Source organism: Gaeumannomyces tritici (assembly GCF_000145635.1).
Source record: "Gaeumannomyces tritici R3-111a-1 unplaced genomic scaffold supercont2.9, whole genome shotgun sequence".
Lineage (NCBI taxonomy): Eukaryota > Fungi > Ascomycota > Sordariomycetes > Magnaporthales > Magnaporthaceae > Gaeumannomyces > Gaeumannomyces tritici.
This window is the reverse complement of record NW_008804553.1, coordinates 554,470-573,466: the sequence shown is the minus strand read 5'-3', so window position 1 is coordinate 573,466 and position 18,997 is coordinate 554,470. Positions and strand designations below refer to the sequence as shown.

At 59.7% G+C, this 18,997-nt stretch overlaps 11 protein-coding genes across 11 annotated transcripts; 6 read left to right on the top strand and 5 right to left on the bottom strand.

Annotated features, from left to right (window-relative positions):
* Positions 1–1,194: 1,194 nt before the first annotated feature.
* GGTG_12648 (carboxypeptidase A) lies at positions 1,195–2,647 on the top strand (the record flags this gene model as incomplete). The annotated part of the gene is made up of 2 exons (XM_009230549.1): positions 1,195–1,778; positions 1,867–2,647. The coding sequence occupies 2 exons, from the start codon at positions 1,195–1,197 to the stop codon at positions 2,645–2,647; spliced, it is 1,365 nt and encodes a 454-aa protein (XP_009228813.1).
* A 398-nt stretch (positions 2,648–3,045) lies between these two features.
* Positions 3,046–4,703, top strand: GGTG_12647 (hypothetical protein; the record flags this gene model as incomplete). Its single annotated transcript, XM_009230548.1, has 3 exons — positions 3,046–3,105; positions 3,326–3,622; positions 3,733–4,703. The coding sequence occupies 2 exons, from the start codon at positions 3,046–3,048 to the stop codon at positions 3,584–3,586; spliced, it is 321 nt and encodes a 106-aa protein (XP_009228812.1). The 3' UTR covers positions 3,587–3,622; positions 3,733–4,703.
* GGTG_12646 (hypothetical protein) lies at positions 3,604–5,280 on the bottom strand. Its single transcript, XM_009230547.1, has one exon. It carries the CDS (start codon positions 5,048–5,050, stop codon positions 3,788–3,790), a length of 1,263 nt encoding a protein of 420 aa, XP_009228811.1. The 5' UTR covers positions 5,051–5,280; the 3' UTR covers positions 3,604–3,787.
* A 167-nt stretch (positions 5,281–5,447) lies between these two features.
* Positions 5,448–7,347, top strand: GGTG_12645 (hypothetical protein). Its single transcript, XM_009230546.1, has 7 exons — positions 5,448–5,976; positions 6,050–6,092; positions 6,162–6,285; positions 6,381–6,532; positions 6,623–6,673; positions 6,741–6,880; positions 6,969–7,347. Exons 1-7 carry the CDS (start codon positions 5,968–5,970, stop codon positions 7,092–7,094), a joined length of 645 nt encoding a protein of 214 aa, XP_009228810.1. The 5' UTR covers positions 5,448–5,967; the 3' UTR covers positions 7,095–7,347.
* A 517-nt stretch (positions 7,348–7,864) lies between these two features.
* GGTG_12644 (hypothetical protein) lies at positions 7,865–9,530 on the top strand. Its single transcript, XM_009230545.1, has 3 exons — positions 7,865–8,932; positions 9,035–9,152; positions 9,231–9,530. The coding sequence occupies exons 1-3, from the start codon at positions 8,585–8,587 to the stop codon at positions 9,413–9,415; spliced, it is 651 nt and encodes a 216-aa protein (XP_009228809.1). The 5' UTR covers positions 7,865–8,584; the 3' UTR covers positions 9,416–9,530.
* A 1,087-nt stretch (positions 9,531–10,617) lies between these two features.
* On the top strand, positions 10,618–12,440 carry GGTG_12643 (hypothetical protein). Its single transcript, XM_009230544.1, has 5 exons — positions 10,618–10,876; positions 10,939–11,127; positions 11,183–11,225; positions 11,294–11,472; positions 11,563–12,440. The coding sequence occupies exons 1-5, from the start codon at positions 10,750–10,752 to the stop codon at positions 12,324–12,326; spliced, it is 1,302 nt and encodes a 433-aa protein (XP_009228808.1). The 5' UTR covers positions 10,618–10,749; the 3' UTR covers positions 12,327–12,440.
* Positions 12,349–13,534, bottom strand: GGTG_12642 (hypothetical protein). Its single transcript, XM_009230543.1, has one exon. It carries the CDS (start codon positions 13,053–13,055, stop codon positions 12,690–12,692), a length of 366 nt encoding a protein of 121 aa, XP_009228807.1. The 5' UTR covers positions 13,056–13,534; the 3' UTR covers positions 12,349–12,689.
* Positions 13,535–14,584: 1,050 nt separating this feature from the next.
* Positions 14,585–15,269, bottom strand: GGTG_12641 (hypothetical protein; the record flags this gene model as incomplete). Its single annotated transcript, XM_009230542.1, has 2 exons — positions 14,585–14,868; positions 14,969–15,269. The coding sequence occupies 2 exons, from the start codon at positions 15,267–15,269 to the stop codon at positions 14,585–14,587; spliced, it is 585 nt and encodes a 194-aa protein (XP_009228806.1).
* A 476-nt stretch (positions 15,270–15,745) lies between these two features.
* On the bottom strand, positions 15,746–16,224 carry GGTG_12640 (hypothetical protein; the record flags this gene model as incomplete). The annotated part of the gene is made up of 2 exons (XM_009230541.1): positions 16,102–16,224; positions 15,746–16,010 (listed from the first exon to the last, which is right to left on the bottom strand). Exons 1-2 carry the CDS (start codon positions 16,179–16,181, stop codon positions 15,746–15,748), a joined length of 345 nt encoding a protein of 114 aa, XP_009228805.1. The 5' UTR covers positions 16,182–16,224.
* A 1-nt stretch (position 16,225) lies between these two features.
* On the top strand, positions 16,226–16,600 carry GGTG_12639 (hypothetical protein; the record flags this gene model as incomplete). The annotated part of the gene is made up of 1 exon (XM_009230540.1): positions 16,226–16,600. The coding sequence occupies one exon, from the start codon at positions 16,226–16,228 to the stop codon at positions 16,598–16,600; it is 375 nt and encodes a 124-aa protein (XP_009228804.1).
* Positions 16,601–17,093: 493 nt separating this feature from the next.
* On the bottom strand, positions 17,094–18,695 carry GGTG_12638 (excitatory amino acid transporter 2; the record flags this gene model as incomplete). Its single annotated transcript, XM_009230539.1, has 2 exons — positions 17,094–17,496; positions 17,566–18,695. 2 exons carry the CDS (start codon positions 18,693–18,695, stop codon positions 17,094–17,096), a joined length of 1,533 nt encoding a protein of 510 aa, XP_009228803.1.
* Positions 18,696–18,997: the final 302 nt, after the last annotated feature.

The following is an 18,997-nucleotide window of genomic DNA, read 5'->3' as shown; positions in this document are numbered from 1 at the left end:
GGCTGGTATTCATTCAAAAGTTCCCAGACTTTTTGTCACATCCACAGCCGGGCCGAGTGTCTCTGTCGGCTGCTGGCAAGGGAAGCCATCCACAGGTTTTCCGGGCTGTATATTTCTGGTCCTGTGACACCCAGCCTCCCTTCTAATTGCTTGGTCTGCAGGTGCTGCCTACTGCGCTGGATAAATGCCCCGGCGGTAGCGAATTGGAAAACTCCAACCTGGCGCACTTGAGAGAGAATCACAGCGGGCGCGGCGTAGTAAAAGGTTGGATTTGCCCTCCACCCCGAACATGCAGCCCCCGCCCGGAATGTTTGCGGCAAGCCAGATCAATACCACACTGTTTCTACTGCTGCCTCGTATCGGCGGTACTCGCTATTCCGATAGCAGAGCCAGTGGCTGCTTTAGGATTCGAGTTCTCCTTTTTACCATCCGATTTCTGTCCTCTCTATTGCCTTTGTGTTCCCAAGGCGTGATATTGATATGCAGGTGTGCATGACCAAGCCCTGCGCGTCTCTTGGCCGAAAGACCGATCGTGGCGGCAGGGGGGACAATGCTAAGAATCGCAGGGCCGAATTCCGCCGGTGGATCTGCACCACCGAATGGCAACGCCTGGACTCAAGGACAATAGCAAGGGAAACGCGTCGACCATGATCCGGCGAACCCGGCTGGCCAACCCGCGATGGCATTTTCAGCCGCAAATGTCCCAGAAACCTGGGCTAATCTGTCGCATTCTTGCTTCAGGCGATGTGACTATCAACCACGGAATGTCCCCCTGTGCCTATGGCTTGCAGCCGAGGAGGGCCGTTGCGTGGGCCATGGGTAGGTATTCCACCTTCTAGAATGCTTCGGTGGTACAGACGCTCGTTGCCTGCCGCGTGTTTGCTCGCCAGTCGTGGCAACCGGCAAGTATGTCCCGCAGCCTGCTCGTCCCGGCCCCGTGGAAGAATGTGGGCAATACTGAGTACTGTCACCACACCTTGCCTGTTCCAGCGTGCAAACGCAGGCAGTCTTGGCATCTGGAGGTGCGCCTAGTATTGTCGTCCCTCCCCCATGGCCAAATCTAGGGGTACCACCATTCTGTATAAAGACTAGGCTCGTTGGCCGTCTCATGTCAGTCGCGACCTCCTCCCCGCCAGGAGCCACCAGCCCAACACCAACAACCACTCCCTAGCCCAAATCAGCGTGACTCTCAAGATGAGCCTATCGGTGTTCCTCTACTGCCTTTGGGCGTGGGGGGCCTCCGCCTGCTTGACGGAAAAGGAAAGGAGCGGCGAGCACACCATCTACCGCCGCCAGGGGCCCGGCGGCAACGGCAACGGCACCTTCCTCCCCGTCTCCACGACCGACCGCTTCGCCGGGGGCAGTAACCCGCCGCGCGGGGTGGGCAGCCAGCCCGGCGGCGGCCCCACCGTCTCCATCATGAGCGTGGCCGAGGTCAGGTCGGCCTCGCAGGCGCTGGCGAGGCGATTTAGGGACGTCGAGCTGTTCGACGCGCCCGAGAGGACGTACAACAACGCCACCTTCTCGGGCCTCCGCGTCGGCGGCAAGCCGGGCAAGGGGGGTAAGCCGGGCAGCTACAAGGGCTATAGCGTCCTCCTCTTCGCCGCGGCCCACGCCCGCGAGAGGGGCGGGCCGGACCACCTGCTCTACTTCGTCTCGGACCTCCTTTGGGCGCGCGAGGAGAAGAAGGGCCTGACGTATGGCGGCGTCCGGTACACGGCCAAGCAGGTCGTCAATGCGCTGGACCTCGGGCTCGTGGTGATTCCTGTGGCAAACCCGTGAGTCAAGCCCCGTAGCCAAAGAGAGAGGGTAGTTAGTACTGTATGCCCTGGATATCCATGTGTTGACGAAAGTTCCCAATGGCAGAGACGGCGTGGCCTACGACCAGCAGACCAACAGCTGCTGGCGCAAGAACCGCAACCCCAAGAGCGCGACCGCCGGCGACGAGGCCTCGGTCGGCGTGGACCTGAACCGCAACTACGACGTCGCGTGGGACGTGGACAAGTACATGGCGCCCGAGGCCGTCGGCACGGACCCGCAGTTCGACACGCGCAGCCCTAGCAGCCAGGTGTACCACGGCACGGCCGCCTTCTCGGAGCCCGAGACGCGCAACGTGCGCTGGGTGCTCGACACGCACCCAAACGTCGGCTGGATGGCAGACCTGCACTCGGTGGCGGGCATGGTGATACACGGCTGGTGCTTGGACACGATCCAGTCGGACGACCGGGACATGAACTGGCGCAACCCGGCCTACGACGGCAAGAGGGGCGTGCTGCCCGACCGCCCCGGCCTCGAGTACCGCGAGTACATGGACCAGCGCGACTGGGACGCGCTGTCGCTGGTGGCGGACCGCATCGCGGGTGGCATGAATAACGCGGGCCTGCAGTCGTTCCCGTCGTGGGAGGCCATGCACGGCGTCGGGCCCAGCACGGGCTGCTCCGTCGACCACGCCTACAGCCGGCACCTCGTCGACAGGTCCAAGAACAAGGTTTTTGGGTTTGGCATCGAGTTTGGGTACGGGAACAACGCCGCGGCCGAGCAGGGCTTTTGCCCCTTCTACCCGGACCAGGAGGAGTTCGACGCGACCCGATACACAGTCGGAGCTGGGTTGATGGAGCTTCTTCTGCAGGCCGACAAGAGGAAATGAGTGAGTGGTTCAAGGAGTCGGGTGCGGCGAGGCCTGCTTGTGGCAGACACGTTGGTAATCAAGTGTTTTTGTACCTAGTGAGTGATATTATATCAAGAATCATCGACAGCCTGTGGTACCCTGTCAGATTCTGATGGAGCTGCTTCTTTTGTGTGCTCCCTGACTTGCCCAATCCGGGATTGGCTGGTGTGTGTTGAGTACCTAGTCACAAAAATAAACAAGAAATGGGGGTTTGAATGCATCAAGGTTCTTCTCTGCCTCCTGGAAGGCGGTTAACATGGTATCGGCGTCTTTCTGGAACCACGATATCACTTGGACTTCTCAATATTCGACGTGCCCCAAAACTAGACCCGACGGCGCGTGGCGGTGCTGCTGGTCCAGCACGTGCCCAGCAATCCATGTCAGCGTGCCAGCCTTCTCAATCCGCTGCGGCACTGGCCACGATTGGCGGCAGTTACGTAGGCCGCCCCGTATTTCAGCTCGGATTGACCCAGCGGGCTACCATGGATGATATCGCGTAGCGACGCAGCAGCGACAAAGCACCACGATGCGAATTGTCGATCTTCCATGGAAATACAACGTTGCGTTCAAGCCGCTACCAACAACATGAGTCACGGTGCCACCGCGCGCATTGATTCGCCGCCATCGCTAGGTAATATAAAGTGAAGCCTGCGGCAGCGTCAAATCCTTCCAAGATATTCCTTACCCACCTTCTACCTGGCCGACGGCGGCCTGTTCCTGCACGCGGCCTCGGCCACGCCGCAGCAGGCGTGGGCCGTGTGCGACTGGATGGGCCAGGGCCAGGTCGGCTACACGACGGGCGCCCAGCCTATGCCGCGCAACGGCGAGCGCGCCACCTTCAAGCTCGACGAGTTCAACAACCTGAGCTTCCACAACGTCACCTTCTGCGCCTGCCCTGGCGAGGCCGACGGTGCCTAGAGCGTCTGGGTCTGGGACGGCGTCGACGTCTTAATTGTAAATGATAACGATTATGGACACAGCTTGTGGGCGCATCCACAAGCCCAAGTCCAACCCAAACAAAGATCACATGCAGTAGTGCTAAGTGGCCAGCGACGTTCTTGCAGACAAACCCCCAAGCTGTCAAATTACGTTTGAACACGATATTGGTATGCCAACGCCCTAAACTCGGTGGCCGTGCAGCACCTTTTTGAAGACCTCGTAGTTCCCCTCCCCCCTGGGGTCGTAGACAGCGAAGCACACGTCGCGCCACCAGTTGCCCGTCAGGCGGAACTCGTCCTCACGCAGCACCTCGAGCCAGCACTGAGCCACGTCCTCGGGCGGGTTCGCGTACACGCCGCACCCAAAGGCCCCCAGCACGATCGACCGCTTCCTGTGGAAGGCCGCCATGCGCAGCGCGAGCCTCATCTTGTCCATGGTGTAGTGCCGGTCGCGGCCCAGCGCGAATATCGACTTCTCCCGCGGTGCTACCCCTCCCGTCGTCCGAGACTCGGCTCTCCCGTCTGATGCCTCGCCGCCTCCGCCGCAGCCGCCGCTACCACTGTTGCCCCAAGAATGTCCGCCCCGGCTCCCCCCGCCTACCCAGCCCCGCTGGGGCGGCGGGGTGGGTGACTGACGGCCCGCGGGGCTGGACTGGATATCCTGCTGTTGTGCGGGCCGACGGCTGCTCTGCTCGGCCTGCGCGCGGCTACCGCAGCTCGACGACGAGCCGTGGGCGACGGGCACGGTCGAGATCTCGGGCTTGAAGATGGCGCAGACGGTCATGGCGCTGACGACGGGCAGGTACTCGGGGGGGCCGGGTATCAGCCGGTGGTCGCTGCGGTCCATGTCCTGGCGCACGACCAGCACGTAGGGGCTGAAGACGCCCTCGTTGCGGCCGAGCGGGTACTGGGCGTTCTCGAGGCTCAGCGCGAGAGAGCTGCGGTAGCAAACGGCCTCCTCCTGCGCCAGCGCGCCGTTGCGCCACCCGCCGCCGGGGCAGTGCCGGTTGCCGAATATCATGACCGCCACCTCCGGGTCTGGTGCGGCAGGGAGGGCGCCCGATGTGGGGGCGGGTGCGGACGCGGCTGCGGCTGCGGGTGCGCGCTGGGACATGAGGCTGATGCCCGCGTTCAGCGTGTCCTGGTTGATGACCCTGACCTTGGCCGGCTGGGGGAAGTTGGGGCAGTGCCGCGCGCTCAGGAGCGGGAGGGTGGCGAGGCTGTGCTTGTACCCCTGCCGGGCGGCCGCCGTCTGCTGGAGCTGCTGGAGGTGGTCGCCCGCGACCTGCAGGGTCTCGCGGCACGTCGCCCTCAGCTGCTCCCTGCGCGGCTCGTAGTAGCGCGGCATCCTGTGACTTTCGCCGTCGCGAAGGCGCCGGGTCGCTCGGCGCTTGCTGTGGTTGTGGGGCCTTCCTGGCTGCTTCCAAAAGGGACCGCAAAACATGTGGAAAAGGTTATGTAAGTTTATGCTCGAGGGAGGGGAGACGCAAGCTCAGGGAGCCGGCGCGACATACAATAAAGACAGCAAACAATTGATATACCGCCGCGGAGCTTTGAATGCGAAAGGGAAAACGAATGGCCTCCCTCGACCGAGTTCGTCAAGACTGACAGCTGCGCATGCCAACCGACCAGGCAGCAGCGCCCAGACGAGGCGAGAGTGACGTTGGATTTGGGTATGGTCTGGAGCTTGGACCCCTACATCTTGCTGCTGCAGTCAGCAGCAGCCCCACATCGCCCGATCAACCTGGCCTAATTGGACTGCGGGAAGTGAAAGGTGTCAAACGCGGGCGCTAAGCAAACGATTTATATCAAATGAACGCGCCCACTCAGTCTCTCATCCCCAGGAAGCCTCGTCGCCAACTCAGCTCGGAGAGGTGGACGTCCCCATCTCCTGCCACGTCGTTATTGCATGCCAACACCACCCACACCTTTGCTTGATAACTTTATGTTTGAATGGACGCCACTAACCCTTGGCCTCATTACCCATTTGACTAGTCGTATTGAAATGCACTTCTGGATGGCCTGGACAATTTTGGCTGTCCGTTCTCCCGCTCGCCCTGCTATACTTCTTGCCCACGGAGACATCACGGCTCGTACGGAAACACGTGTTATCGTTATTACATTGGGCGAGGAAATATGGCAAATTTCAAGCCACGTTCTGGGCTGGTCAGGGACAGCAACAAAGGCGCTCGACAATAGCTCTGTCAAAAAGAATGATTAATACGCTCCTCTGCTCGCAAGTTTTGCCACCGATTTAGCTACAGCCCATATGTCTGAGACATCACGCATTCGTATGCATGGATCACTCCCGGAGCCCCCGTTAATCAATCATTATCCACCTACCCAAGTTCCTCTCGCCCAATGCCGCCGGTAAGTGCGACAGCTATGAGGCGTGCCCAGGTCAGATCGGCGGGGTGGCTGCTAATCGATGGGCCTCTTCAAGCCACTCGTTGTTCTGCCGGCCTCACATCCCAAGTATGAAGAGTGTAAGCTTTTACATTTCTCCTCCATTAATATGAAAAAAATGCTGGAGGGGAGTCTACTAACCGACCTAGACGAAGCAAAATTCAACGCAGGCTGGCAGCACCCGGGAAAATCTGGCAACATAAAAGCAATCTACTATGTGAGGAAGGATGACCTTCAGGAATCATACCGCGGGAGGCGCTTCGCAGCTGCCTGGTAAGCCTTGTGAACAAGCAGTGGTTTTTCTCCGCGCTCTCCATATAACCAAGTGTAGGCGACGGCTGACTTGATTTTGTTGCCTCTAATGACAGGAGAGCTGTAGGTGGTGACGTCGAGGACCTGTTTCATGGAACTCAGAGATCATGCTACATTGGAGAGGACAGAAACAACCTGGACCCTTGCAGCAGCAGCGAGTGCCACGTCTGTGGCATCCTCCGACAGTCCTTCAAGCTTGGAAAAGCCGGTACGAAACCTCACACACGCAGACAGCATAGCATCCTGATGATGTGGCCTTATTTGCCATATGGCTGCTGCTAATACAGCCTCTTTCCAGGCTTCGGAAGGATGTTTGGTCCAGGCATCTACACCACCCCGATGGTGTCCAGTAAGCCCGTTCCCACATCTCTAGTTGTGTTAGCATCAGCTGACCCATGTGCTGGTTCTCCTCCTAGAGGCCGACATCTACGCCCAGAACTCGCATGTTCGGTCCAGGAAGCACGTCATCATCGTCTGTCGTGTCATCACCAGCTGTCCCCAGTACCTCAAGAAATCCGACCACGGCAGGACTAGTCCGGACAGAGGATACAACTGTGTATGCATTGGCAGCGGCAACTCGTACCTCTCCGATGAGGGCTCCTCGTGGACAAGACACTGACCTCGTGCCCTCGGGCGCTACACAGGTCAAGGCCGTCACCAAGGCCAATGGCGGCGCTGTCGAGTACCCAGAGACCATCGTGTACCAGGAGGACTACATCGTCCCGGTGGCGATCCTGGTGTACGAGAGGGATGGTTGGCAGCCGAGGTAAATGTGCTGAAGCCGCCTTTTCTCGAGCCGTGCCCGGTTTTCCCAGCCCAATTGTTCGCTGACACAAGCGTTTGTGTTTTGTGCACATTTAGTCCGTTTTCGCGGCCAAAGCCCAGGTTACTTACAGACCGCCTGATCGACGCGGCTGTCGAAATTGTAGGCTTGGTACTAAATTGAGAGGCGTTCGGAAGCTTCCGCCTCGTTTCTTTGCGTCTTCTGTCGCTTGGAGGTTAGCCGCCTACATACGTCTCTAGACACCTAGATTTTATGGCTTTATTTGCGAAAAATGAAAATATCCAGTGCGGGACCAAATATGCCGCGCAAGCGCAAGCGATGAAGGATTGGAGCGGGGATTTCCACCTCGTAACCCTTTGCTCTTTCAGTGGAGCGATGGCCCAGCTTGCCCTCGCCAAGTCCCAACAGGTATCGTGACGATTGCGGGTCAAAATCCTCAACATTTGTCGTGGGCGGGTACAGGCTGAGGGAAGCTGTTCATTGTTCTTTTTCTATCGCGGGAAGCTGGAAGCGCACGAGTTCGCAAAACCGAAGGAATCCACTGCTTTCACGGAATAAATATTGGCCTTGTAATAAATTAGGATCGGCGCACTGCGTATGCGTAACGGCTCTATGTGCCAGCATTCGCCGGGAGCCTGCCCTCGATCATCAAGCGGGCGCTGATGCAGGCCCCGGTGAGGTTCAAAATGTCACGCGCAGGTGGAAGCCCCACATAATCCGCCTCCTCCTGACAATGAGTGGCTGGGAGCATGTTGAGCTTGACGCTTGTCCCTCATTCTTTCCCATTCGTTTGCAAGTGCAAGCTCGCCGTTGTGCTTCTTCTCCATGTCATCCCCCGCAGCCCTATCACAGCGATGAACGTCTGCCCCGCGGTCCGCCAGATGCAGGTCGTCTTCCTCTTCCCCAGTCCTCGGCACTCTCCGTGCTAGGCTGGACTAGGAAACTGGACCGATGGCACGTGGACCGGGGATCGCAACCGGCTTGCGACCTTGGTCATGGGTGGCTTGGACGACGATGCGACGTGCCCCAGCGCGACGGCTACCCCCGCAAGGGCGTATTCGTTCATCTGCCATCCCCAGATTTGCTTGCGCCGCGCCAGAAGTTCTCCCGTCAATACCTGTCCCTGCCATGCGATCTCCCTGCCCCGTTGGGCGTCGACAATGGAGAAATTGGGGGAGCGATTATGATCACCGCCCCTCATCACGCTTCGCGCCATCTAGCAATGCGGGCCTTGGGGACTGCGTGATTCGCGCGCCTCAGCGGCTCGAGGTGGCTGCTGGCCGGCAGGCCGAGGTAGAGGATCATGTATTTATACGGGCCGTGTCCGGCTTCTTTCCTAAGTCTAGTGGCCATGTGTGCCGTCAGGTCTTGATCAGGTCGTCCAGTGCTTAGCAGCCCCAGCTCAGCGCCAGCCAGCCCAGCACGCGTACCTGCCGTCCAGTCCCCATCTTCCCGGAACGCCTACTCCCTATCAACATGAAGGTTTCAGGCCTCTTCTCCCTTGCGGCCGTCGTCTCGTCGGCGGTGGTTTCGGCCGCCCCCGTCCTCCTCTCGGCGCGCCAGTACTCGGGAAACACCTACAACCAGCTCATCGACGGCACCCCATGCCGGGACGTGACTCTCATCTATGCCCGCGGCACCATCCAGCAAGGCAACGTGGGCGACCCGGCGGCCGTCGGGCCCCTCATGTTCAACGCTCTTGCTGCCCTCCTGGGTACTAATAAGCTCGCGGTACAAGGGGTTACGTACCCAGCCAGTATCCTGGGCTTCCTGCTCGGCGGGGATCCCGACGGGGCTAACACCATGACGGCTCATGTGGCAAGGGTGAGGCATCCGCAGTTTTCCTGACTTTTCCGCTGCCGATGTAACGGTGCTTGATGGCTGCCTTGTCGAAATTGCTAACCTTCCTCTGCTTCGGATCCTCAGGCGGCAACCCAATGCCCCAACACCAAGATCATCCTTTCGGGATACAGCCAAGGCGCACAACTTGTTCACAGGACTGCCGGGCAGCTGACTGCTGACGTCGCTGGCAAAGTCACAGCTGGTAAGCTATCTGCGTCCTGACTGCTACTTGCTGCCTGCCATCTTCACGCAGGCTGGCTTTGCTAATCCTCTCGTCCAGTCCTCACACTTGGCGACCCCTTCATGAAGCGCACGCTTGCCAACATCCCCGCCTCCAAGCACAGGGTTATCTGCCATGACGGTGACAACATCTGCGAGGGAGGAATCATCGTAAATGACAAGCACACAAACTACCAGGAGGACGCCGGGGATGCTGCCTTGTGGATGATGTCGAGGGTGCGGTAAGCCACAGTTGGCATGTTTTAGCGAAGTTTTGCTGGTGATCTTTTCTTAAGGGTTAGGTACGGAATTACCGCAATGATAAGCAGCAGGTCAACTGCATAATATCACGATTGATCTGCTGGAATGTTCTCTCTCTTTCACCCCCTACTTGCCCGCCGACGGTGATATCTCTGTCGGCCCCCTGTCGATACCTGCACGGAGCGTTGCATTGATCACGGAGATGCGTTGTAGCCATTACCAAGCTGCGCGAAAAGCAGGAATGCTTGCAGGAAAGCATCGGCTGACCACGAAATGAGCAGACAGCTATGAAACGCGTCACGCAGCGCCTCTCTCCTCGAGTAGAAACCTCGCTTCGCGAGTGGCTGACAGGTTCTAGCCATTGTCCAACGGCGGGGGAAAAAAAATACACGACGGCGTCCCGAAACGGAAGCTCCCGAGCATTGCTAAGTGGTGTGTGTGCCTTGGCCCAGAGCCTCGATCTGCGCCGCGCTGACGACCGACCTCCCCTTTGGAGTAAAGGCCTCCGGCTGGGCGGGCTGCAGGGCGCCTGTCACAGAGATCTAGACGGCTCTGCCGCATCGAAAATCTCGGTACGCAGCCGTGTGCGCTCCTCGACGCGATGCACACCAGCGACCATGCGATTAGGACCTTTTTTTCTTGCCTGGAGCCACAGGGAAGCTTGGCCACGATGCTGGGCGGGCTGTAATAGGAAGGTCCCCGTGTAGGGGTGCATACAAGGCGCAAGACGCTCAAGAAAAACCACCCCCTGCTTTTCTGTCACAGCAAGTGACGAAATCTGATTAGCGTGCGGGGCCGCCAGCGGCCGCCACATGCGACGAAGAGCACCACACGTGGAAGGCTGGGGTTTAGGGGCAGGCGGCAATGACGATCTTGTTCCGTGCATCCGAACGACCCCCTTAGTCGAGACTATTCCGAGGCGCAACGTCGCTGGGGTAATTAAGACTATTGTTTGATCTCCCCTGGTCCTATGTCATGTCACCCTCGATATGCCCTGCCATTAAAAGGCCACGAGACGGGAGTGGGCTTACCGGAAGGGTTTATGATCCGCGCTAGCACCCGCTTGACAGGCCTTCCACGCGCTAATTTTGACGCCATCACTGTTGGGATTCTATTTTGGCCTGCAAGGTTCGACTAGTCGTTACAGCGCCGCCGGGGGTTTGACTTTTCAACGCAGAAAAGGGGCAGACGGCAGCGAGAGCGGCAGTGAGAAAAGGAATCACGCAAAAAGAAGAGAAAACAATCAGAACAGCAACAGTTTACATCTCCAGCAATGACGCCATAAACAACAACCGACTGTCCGAACCCGAGCCGCCACAATGGCATCCCAGGTCCCTGCCGGCGCCGAAGGCACGGTGGCCGGCGTCATGATCTACTGCTGCATCGCCTTCATCGCCAGCTCGCTCATGATATGGCTGACGTGGATACACCACGAAAGAACTAGCTGTGAGCGGCTGCCCTACTGCCAGCCTCGCAGGCGGACCAAGAACTAACCGGCCGCTTGCCAGACGTTGCCCTGCTCGCGTACTTTGTCACTCTGAGCATCGTGGCATCGCTCGTCCAGCAGACGCACGATGTTCTGCTGTATGAGAGCGTAGTGAGGGAGCAGTTTGAGAACAGAAAGCGACACCCGGGCAACCCCGAGATCGCCATCGCCAATGGCTCTGTCGGCATCAGCCTGGTCCTATACTATATTCGTCAGTTTGTCCTCTCCTGTTTTGGGATCATGCCACTGACGGAGACCTCTTACAGAATACTACTGCTACAATGTCGAAGCCATGTGTGTCATGTTCTGGTAGGTCAACGCCATCTAGCGGTACTAATGGAGATATGGGCTGCCTGCCATGCTGACACCAAACCCAGGGCTGCTCATCTGGCGCAGACTGCGGCCGCGCGCAGGAAGTGGAGCAAGCTCCTCCGGCGCATTGACAGCGGCGGCAAGATCTTCACCGTGCTGTTTCCCCTGACCACCATCCTGCTCCTCCGGATCCCGCAGGTCCAGGCCAGCTTCGTCGTCTTCATCCTGCTCGCAGACCTACCCCGTAAGAGGTGCCTTTGTTTTGTTTTTTTTTATCTCCGGCGCATTGACGCGCGCGCCCCCAGCTGACACAGCTCACCCTGCCAATTCGCAGTGATGCTCAGCCTCTTCTTCGGCTGCGCCCTCATGCTCGTCATCTTTGCGCGCTACGTGCGGTCCAAGCGCAAGTTCCTGCACTGGGCCCCAGACAACAGCTACCCGGCGGGCGGCGGCGGCGGGTCCTCGACGCTCGAGAGCGGGATCGGCACGACGACGACGCAGACGCGGGACGGCCAGCCCCCGCGCAAGCAGGGCATCTGGGACAGGTGGCTGATGGTGCGCTTCACCATCGCCTTCGCGGCGCTCGGCATCTTCCAGGTCACAAACACGCTGTTCCAGATCATGGCCGTCACCAACGCGACGGCCGACCTGGGGGCGCAGGAGCCGGACCTGAGCGCGGGCAGGGCCGCGGGCGCCTGGATCTTCTTCATGCCGGGCGTCACGCCGGGCCTGTTCATCTTTATAATCTTTGGCACCACGGCACCGCTGCGGACGTACATGTGGGAGACGTTCGTCCCCGCCAGGTGGAGGGGGAACGGCGCCGAGGCGGAGGCGGAGGTGGAGACGGAGGTGGAGACGGAGGCGGCCGCGGCGGAAACGGCGGCAGCGGGGGCCAAGGGACGGGCGGCTGCGGCGGGGCCTGACGGCGACGAGGTTGAGCCTCCGCCGCCGCCCAAGGAAATCGGGAGGCACGGGGTCGCATCGGAGACGGAGATGCAGGTCTACGAGCGGACTGGACGGCCGAAGCTTGCCGAGGGCGGGCGGCCGGACAGCGACGAGTGGCCCATGCTGCCGATCATGAAGAATGTTGATCGTTGACACTTAGACTAGACCTCTTCAGCTTCAATTTTAGCCCTAGCATTAGAATGTGGCCGTGGCTTCCTCCTGGTTGCGGTTAGTGAGATAACAACGACAGCATTTATACTATATGACGATTGACGGTGAATTTGCTGTATTATGACGCTCGCTTTGAGAAAGACAAAAAGAATGGTGCAAAATATACAAAAGCCATTCCCACTCCAGCCAAGACCGACAACGGGACTCATGAGCTCGTTATCCCATCTGCCGTTACCGACAGCTGGGTGGAGAAGCAAGACAAGACAGACCGACCTAAAAGACAAGGCCGGCACAGTAGTCGGAAACAAAACCCCCCCTGCCACCCGCTCCGCATTCCCATCCGCCTCAAGCCCTCATCTGCTCGCCGCCCCTGGCAGCGCCGCCGCCCGACGACGAGAAGTGGTCAAACTCGGGCGGGACCGAGAGGATGTACGGCGCGTCGGGGTGCGCGCGTGGGGGCTGGGGGGATGTCGCCGCCTGCGGCCTCTGTGCCGACGTGCTCGCGCTCGCGGTAGGTGTGGTGGTGGCGTGTTGCGCCTTGGGCGCCGCCCCGGTTCTGGCCATCGAGGCCTCGGGGTCAGACGGCAGGGAGAAGAGGAAGGGCGCGTCGGCGTGCAGGGCGCGACGCGGTGACGTCCAGGCGGCGGCTGCGCGCGATGTCTCTGCTACCAGGACGCGGCGGGGGGCGGCGGACAGCCTCAGGGCGTTCATTGTGGTTGTATTTGTGGTTTTTTGTTGTTGGGTTGGTGGGTACCTTAGTGTTGGATGGCACAGCCGGTGGGTAGTACGAGGGTAGGCTTGGTATATCTGCAGGAAGAGAACGGCTGGGACAAAGAACGAAGTCGGGCAAGACGGCGACAGGAGTCCTCGGGGAGGGAGGCTCCTCTTGTAGGCAGGCGCCTGTGAGCTCCACCCCCGCACCGCAGCTCCCGAACCGTCCACCCGTCGCCGTCGGCCCTGGCCTAGTCGAGCAGTTCAAGCTTTTTTTTGGGCGGGGAGGGAGTAGATAGCACAGAAGAGCCGGTTAGAAGTAGATGGTTGAGCTGCGGGCAGCACAGCAAAAAGGCCGTGCCAGCTGAGCTCTTCCGCAATGGCCCGAAGCCTTGGCCACGGCGGAATGGAACTGGGGCGACCCACCTGCCTGCTCGGGGCCGGCGCGGCATCCTGCGCGGGTCCTGATTGGCTGGAAGTCATGATTAACACACCACCCGCAGCGCTCCGTTCGGGCAAAGGGGACTTTTTATCTCTGTCAATGTTGGTCGCCTTGGCTGCAGCACGGCGGCATGGCCTCCATCCAACCCCACGTCTCCCCATCGTACGATCCAGAACTGGCATGGAAACAGCCGGAAGACCAGCACTTGTACCTCCCACCGAGCCAGAGCTAGACAACACATTCAACCCCTCGTCGCATCTCAGATTGCGCCACAATCTCGTCAACGTGGGACCACGCCCACGCACCGGCCAGAGCACAAGCACAACGAAAGGAGACCACTGAGTGCGCGGGAAACGAGAAGCGGCCGCGCGTGGAATCCCGGCAACGCCAAGCTGCCAACCCCAGGTGCCCAGGCGTAGGAAAAACAAACCCTCCCCGCGTTTTCCTCACGCCCGGGATTTGCACCCCGGTAGACCCCACCTGCCTAAGTCTTCGGTGTCGGCTTCGCGCCGCGCGGTTTTGGGTTGCGCACAGCCCGGCGACGTGTGGCTGGCCCGGTGTCTGTCGGGGATGCCTCGGCGGCTGTGGGTGACATGAGCAGGCGCATGCCCCTGCGCCACGCCCCTATAAAGTCTGCAATTCAGATAACTTTAGTTGGATCCCCCTGATCCGAAAACATCCTGTGGGTTGCTTTGCTACCTGATTTCTTTCCCTCTTCTCTTTCTCTGAGTGCAGATTTGGAACTAGTCGCCTTTTATACCCAACTTTACTTCGCCATCGGGCCTGTCGAATTGGCGTCTTTCAACAAGAAGCAAACGCTTTTCTCAAGAACGACAACAATGATACGACTGATCGGGTATCTATTAATCGGCAGCCAGGTCGTTAATCTATCGTCATAGGGGCTACATGAAATCCAGAGTGGTGAATACTACTCCGACAGAACACCCAGCGAGGGATCCATGAAACAAGGCAAAGACCTGTGAAGCCAAAGGCAGGATATGAGGGACACCAACGAAAATAAAATGGATAGGGAAGCAAAATACTCCAAAAAAGGACCCAAGCCAGCAACGGCGCAACGCCACACCGCTCAGAAGATGAAGCCGCCGCCCTCGTTGTTCTTCTCGTCCATGGCGATGCACATGGCCACCATGACGGCCATGTCGACGCCGCCCGGCACGACGAGGGCGTAGGTCTGCTGGCCGAACATGAGGTCGCGGCCGCTGAGCTTGCGCTGGATCGTGCCGACCGTCGCGCCCGTCCTCGTGTCGACGATGTTGGCCGACGACGAGAGCCAGTTGCCCGTCATCTGGAGCGTCTCGCTGGCGCCGCTGAATGCGTTCTTGAACGTGGCCGTGGCCTTGGACCCGATCACTGTGGGGAAGGGGTACCGCATGTCAGCTTGCCGTGCTTCCCGTCTCGCCCTTTTTTTTTTATCGCGCACCGCCGCGGCAGCCTGTCGGACAAAACTTACACTTGAAGCCGCTCTTGACCTCCATCAGCTTCTGCCCCTGCGGGTCGTTGGCGGCAAAGGTGGTGTGCAGGTGAAAGTGCTCCTTTTGTATGTCAAACAGATGTCGTCCCTGCATGTCGAAGATCGACTTGCGGCCCGAGAGCGAGGCGGCGCGGCCCTGGACCCGGAAGATGTCCTGGCCCAGGTTGTTCTTGATCTCGAAGCTGTCGCCCGTGAGGGAGATGACCTTTTCGCGCAGCATCAGCGTCATGCCCTCGGGCGGCGCGATCAGGTGCGAGTACAGGCCGAGCGGGGTGGCCATCTTTGTGCGGGTTTTCCTTTTTTTCGCTCGAGGCTTTTGGTCGTGTCGGTCTTGGAGGAGAGATGGGATCGTGGTTGGAGACCGGAAAGGATCGTTTGCGGGGGGTTCTGGGCTTGCCTTTGTTGTTGTTGGGATTGTCACACGAACACAGGAAAGGGGGGGGTCCAAGAGGATTAAATACCTGCCAACGGACAGCCCAAAGAAGGAGCCGGATGAGGAAGAAGGAACATTCATGTGGGAGAGGGTGCCTGAGACAGGCGAGCTAGCCCCCAAGCCATGATTCCAGATGCGGCACACGGGCTGATAGGCCATCGTCGCGTGGTCGGTAGACACGATCTACAAGCGCGTCTTGGCAGTCTAGGGCTGAACTCGGGGCCCTGAGGGATTGCATCGGCGGCGACGGTGACATCACTGCGCCTGGAGGGTGGCTGTGGCGCTACAGGGGCCGTGAGCCTTCCCGAGCCAGCCCCAAATATTCACGCGAAATAAGCATAAATCTTCTCCAGTGGGGGCTTACAGCGAGACAGGCAAGAGGGGTGCTGGGTGGCTAATGAAGCTGCCGGGTAGAGCAAAGCTGCTGAAAAAACTTTCATGCTTGCCCACTCGCCGGGAGCACCTTCACCCGCAAGGGCAAGAGTTGTCGAGTTGAGGATGAGCTCTGCCTTGGGCAGTTGGGTTTCCTGCAGTAGGTCGGGCGCGACCCGTGATTCCAACAGCGCTAGTTTGGCACTTTCCAGCTGGCTGGGCCTTGTTCAGCTTGTGCTTGGTGACTGATAGGTGTGCATGCGTCGGTGGCGTCACTCTACTTCGAGTGGTGACCAATAGCACAAACATGAGGGGTGGGCACTGCTCCACTCGGCTCACCTCCTCGTGCCTCTTTTCGCCCGACATTCCTTCCGGAATGGCCATCATCGGCGAAACGACCTGCGCGAGGTCAATCCCACTGCAATCCTTCCATGCAGTCGGACATCAAGGCTGGGCAGCGGCCAGCGAAATGCTGTAGACGCACCAGAGAGAAGAACGCCAACTTCCCCCGCCGGCCGACCGCCTACAAGCAAGACAAAGCGAGCACAGCATCGACGCAACGACTCGAACGGACAAGCCACACATGTCCCGAAGTCGGGCAAGACCAATGCGGGACGCACGACCAGACCGCAAGGCATTTTTGCGAACAGGGAACAGCCGCCGAGCGCCAGCGAATAGCAAGGCGTCACCAGGCTGTTTTCTCGGCTGTCGCAGGCGGCGGCGGGGCCTCGGAAGGGTGGAAACGGCGCGCCAGAATCGGCTGGGCCTTCAGCCGCAACGCCACTAGCTCGAGGCTTCGGAGCTAGCCAGCGGCCCAACAGGCCAGCTGATAGGCGGTTCCGACAACACGGTTCATAGACAGTATCTGGCATACCGCCCAGTCAGGGGCAAGCAGGAGCGTGGTGGTGGGCAAGAGATGTGTGGCGCAATATCCTGGGATTCAAGTAGGTGATGGACAGCCACATAACATAAAAAGAGCGTCATTTGGTATCATCAAAAGACTGGTGAGATAGTAAATAAGCTGGCTGTGAAATGCACGCTTCGTCTCTGGCTGACGCCCAACTCCTCCACAGAGACCAAATGCGCAGGTTTCCCCGGGAGATAATGAAATACAACGAGGAAGGGAGAATATGGGGTCAGAAAAAGAACAAGCCGAGGCAATCAACGAGCTTATTACCCATTCCCATCAGATAAAAACCTGAGACGGAAAACATTATCGTACCGCATCAAACGAACACACGCATTGAATCATCAAAAAAACGACATGACTTTGACACACACACACGGGCGTGCACGGCCTCAGACGCGGTTGGCGTTGTCCTGGGGCGGGCCGGCGGGCGGGGCGTAGTCGGGGGCGCGGACGGCGTCGTCGTCGGACGAGGACTCGTCCTCGGCGTCCTTGATGCCCGTGATCTTGGTGACGATCTTTGCGGCGTAGATGTCGGCCGAGACGTTGGTGGCGGTCCGGAAGCGGTCGACGAACCAGTCGATGGCGATGATGACGCCGTACATGCCCGTGATGGGCACGTCGACCGACTGCGCGATCATGACGGTAAGGACCAGCGACGACGACGGGATGGGCGTGGTGCCGATCGAGGCGAGCGTCGCGAGCAGCACGATGATGACGTACTTGGTGCCGTCGAGCACGATGCCCTGCGTCTGGGCCAGGAAGACGACGCAGCAGGGGAAGTAGATGGCGGTACTGTGGGGAGCATGTCAGCTTTTCGGTTCTTTCTTCTCTTGGTATTGCTCCTTTTTCCTTTAGACTTACCCGTCCATGTTGATCAAGCAACCCAGGGGAACGGAAAACTTGGCAACGGTGCTGGGCACGCCACGGGCCAGGGCCTCGCGCAGGGTGACGGGAAGGGTCGCGGCCGAGGAGGCGGTACCCCAGGCAGTCAGCCAGGCCGGGGCCGAGGCGAACCAGACGGGGTAGGGGTTCTCGCGCACGACGATGACGTAGATGATGGGGATCAGGATGAAGAGGTGCAGGAACATGCCGGCCAGGGCGGAGCCGAGCAGCACGCCCAGGTTCTGGCCGATCTCGGCGATGTTGAGGCGGAACAGGTTGGGCAGGATCAGAAAAAAGACGCCGATGGGGGCGATCTTGATGAGGAAGGTGATGATTGTGGTTACGAGCTTCTCGATCTCCTCGACCGCCTTCATGATGGGACCCATGGGATCCAGCAGGTAGCCGACGACGCAGGCGGCGATGAGGATGGCGAGCAGGCCATCGTTGGCGAGCGAGTGGAAGATGTTGTTGGTAATGAAGGACCGGAACATCTCGACCACGACCACGTGGGGCTCGAACTCCTTGCGCGTCTCCACCGTCTTGGACAGCGAGTCGGACAGCTCGAGCGCGGAGCCCGTCACCTCGGTCATGAGGCGGCGCCAGACCAGGTCGACGAGGATGCACGTGTGCACAATGGCGATCATGGTGGTGAAGACATAGTAGCCCACGGTCCAGCGGGCCAGGATGGCGCCGTTGCCCGTCATCTCGCGCAGCCGCACGATGGCAAGGATCATGGCCGTAATGATGAGCGGCATGACGACCGCCCTGAGCGCCCGCAGCCAGAGGTCGCCGGGGATCATGACGAGGTCGATCACCGCCTTGGGCACCTTTTCAACCTGCGTCGTTACCGACATGCCGATGGTGATGGCCAGCGCGGCCGCGATGATGATCTGGATGGCCGACCCGGGCGTCTTGGCCGAGTCGACGAGCGCGCGGTGCCACGGCCGTCGCTGCGGCCCGGCTAAGTCGTCCACCGGCTGCTGCTGGCCCATCTGCGCGCCGCCGTTGAGGCTGGACGAGTCCTGCCGCGCCATGTTGTCCATGACCACCTTCTTCTCGTTCTCCGTCGGGCCCGTCGGGTCGGTGCCGATGCCCTGGTTCGCAGCCATCTCGACTGGTGTGCTGTCAGGCGAGCTTGTCCTTTCGATTCTTCGGTTCTTTTCTCTCTCCCTCCTTTTTTGAGTGGTTGATCCTTCCCTGGGCCGGACGCGGCGGTTCTCAACCAACACGAGGCTGGGAGAAGAAGGGAGGTGGGGAGGGTGGGATCGCAGTCCTGTCAAGGGACAGACGATGAGGGAAAGAAGAACAAGAAGGATGCAACAGTGACACGAGCAAAGGTGTGCGTGCTGTTGCAGGACCGGGCAGGCGTGGGCAAGGCGAGCACGAACAGAGAAGAAGGGGTCCAGGAGAG

Excerpts from the sequence above, each read along its gene's own strand:
- GGTG_12642 (XM_009230543.1), bottom strand. The coding sequence starts at position 13,055 with ATGAACGCCCTGAGGCTGTCCGCCGCCCCCCGCCGCGTCCTGGTAGCA.
- GGTG_12644 (XM_009230545.1), top strand. The coding sequence starts at position 8,585 with ATGAAGGTTTCAGGCCTCTTCTCCCTTGCGGCCGTCGTCTCGTCGGCG. Across the intron at positions 8,933-9,034 it reads TGACGGCTCATGTGGCAAGG|GCGGCAACCCAATGCCCCAA; the intron begins GTGAGGCATCCG and ends TCGGATCCTCAG. Across the intron at positions 9,153-9,230 it reads CGCTGGCAAAGTCACAGCTG|TCCTCACACTTGGCGACCCC; the intron begins GTAAGCTATCTG and ends CCTCTCGTCCAG.
- GGTG_12645 (XM_009230546.1), top strand. Across the intron at positions 6,286-6,380 it reads AGGCGCTTCGCAGCTGCCTG|GAGAGCTGTAGGTGGTGACG; the intron begins GTAAGCCTTGTG and ends CTCTAATGACAG. Across the intron at positions 6,881-6,968 it reads CGGACAGAGGATACAACTGT|GTCAAGGCCGTCACCAAGGC; the intron begins GTATGCATTGGC and ends GGCGCTACACAG.
- GGTG_12646 (XM_009230547.1), bottom strand. The coding sequence starts at position 5,050 with ATGTTTTGCGGTCCCTTTTGGAAGCAGCCAGGAAGGCCCCACAACCAC.
- GGTG_12643 (XM_009230544.1), top strand. The coding sequence starts at position 10,750 with ATGGCATCCCAGGTCCCTGCCGGCGCCGAAGGCACGGTGGCCGGCGTC. Across the intron at positions 11,128-11,182 it reads CCTGGTCCTATACTATATTC|AATACTACTGCTACAATGTC; the intron begins GTCAGTTTGTCC and ends GACCTCTTACAG. Across the intron at positions 11,226-11,293 it reads GCCATGTGTGTCATGTTCTG|GGCTGCTCATCTGGCGCAGA; the intron begins GTAGGTCAACGC and ends CACCAAACCCAG.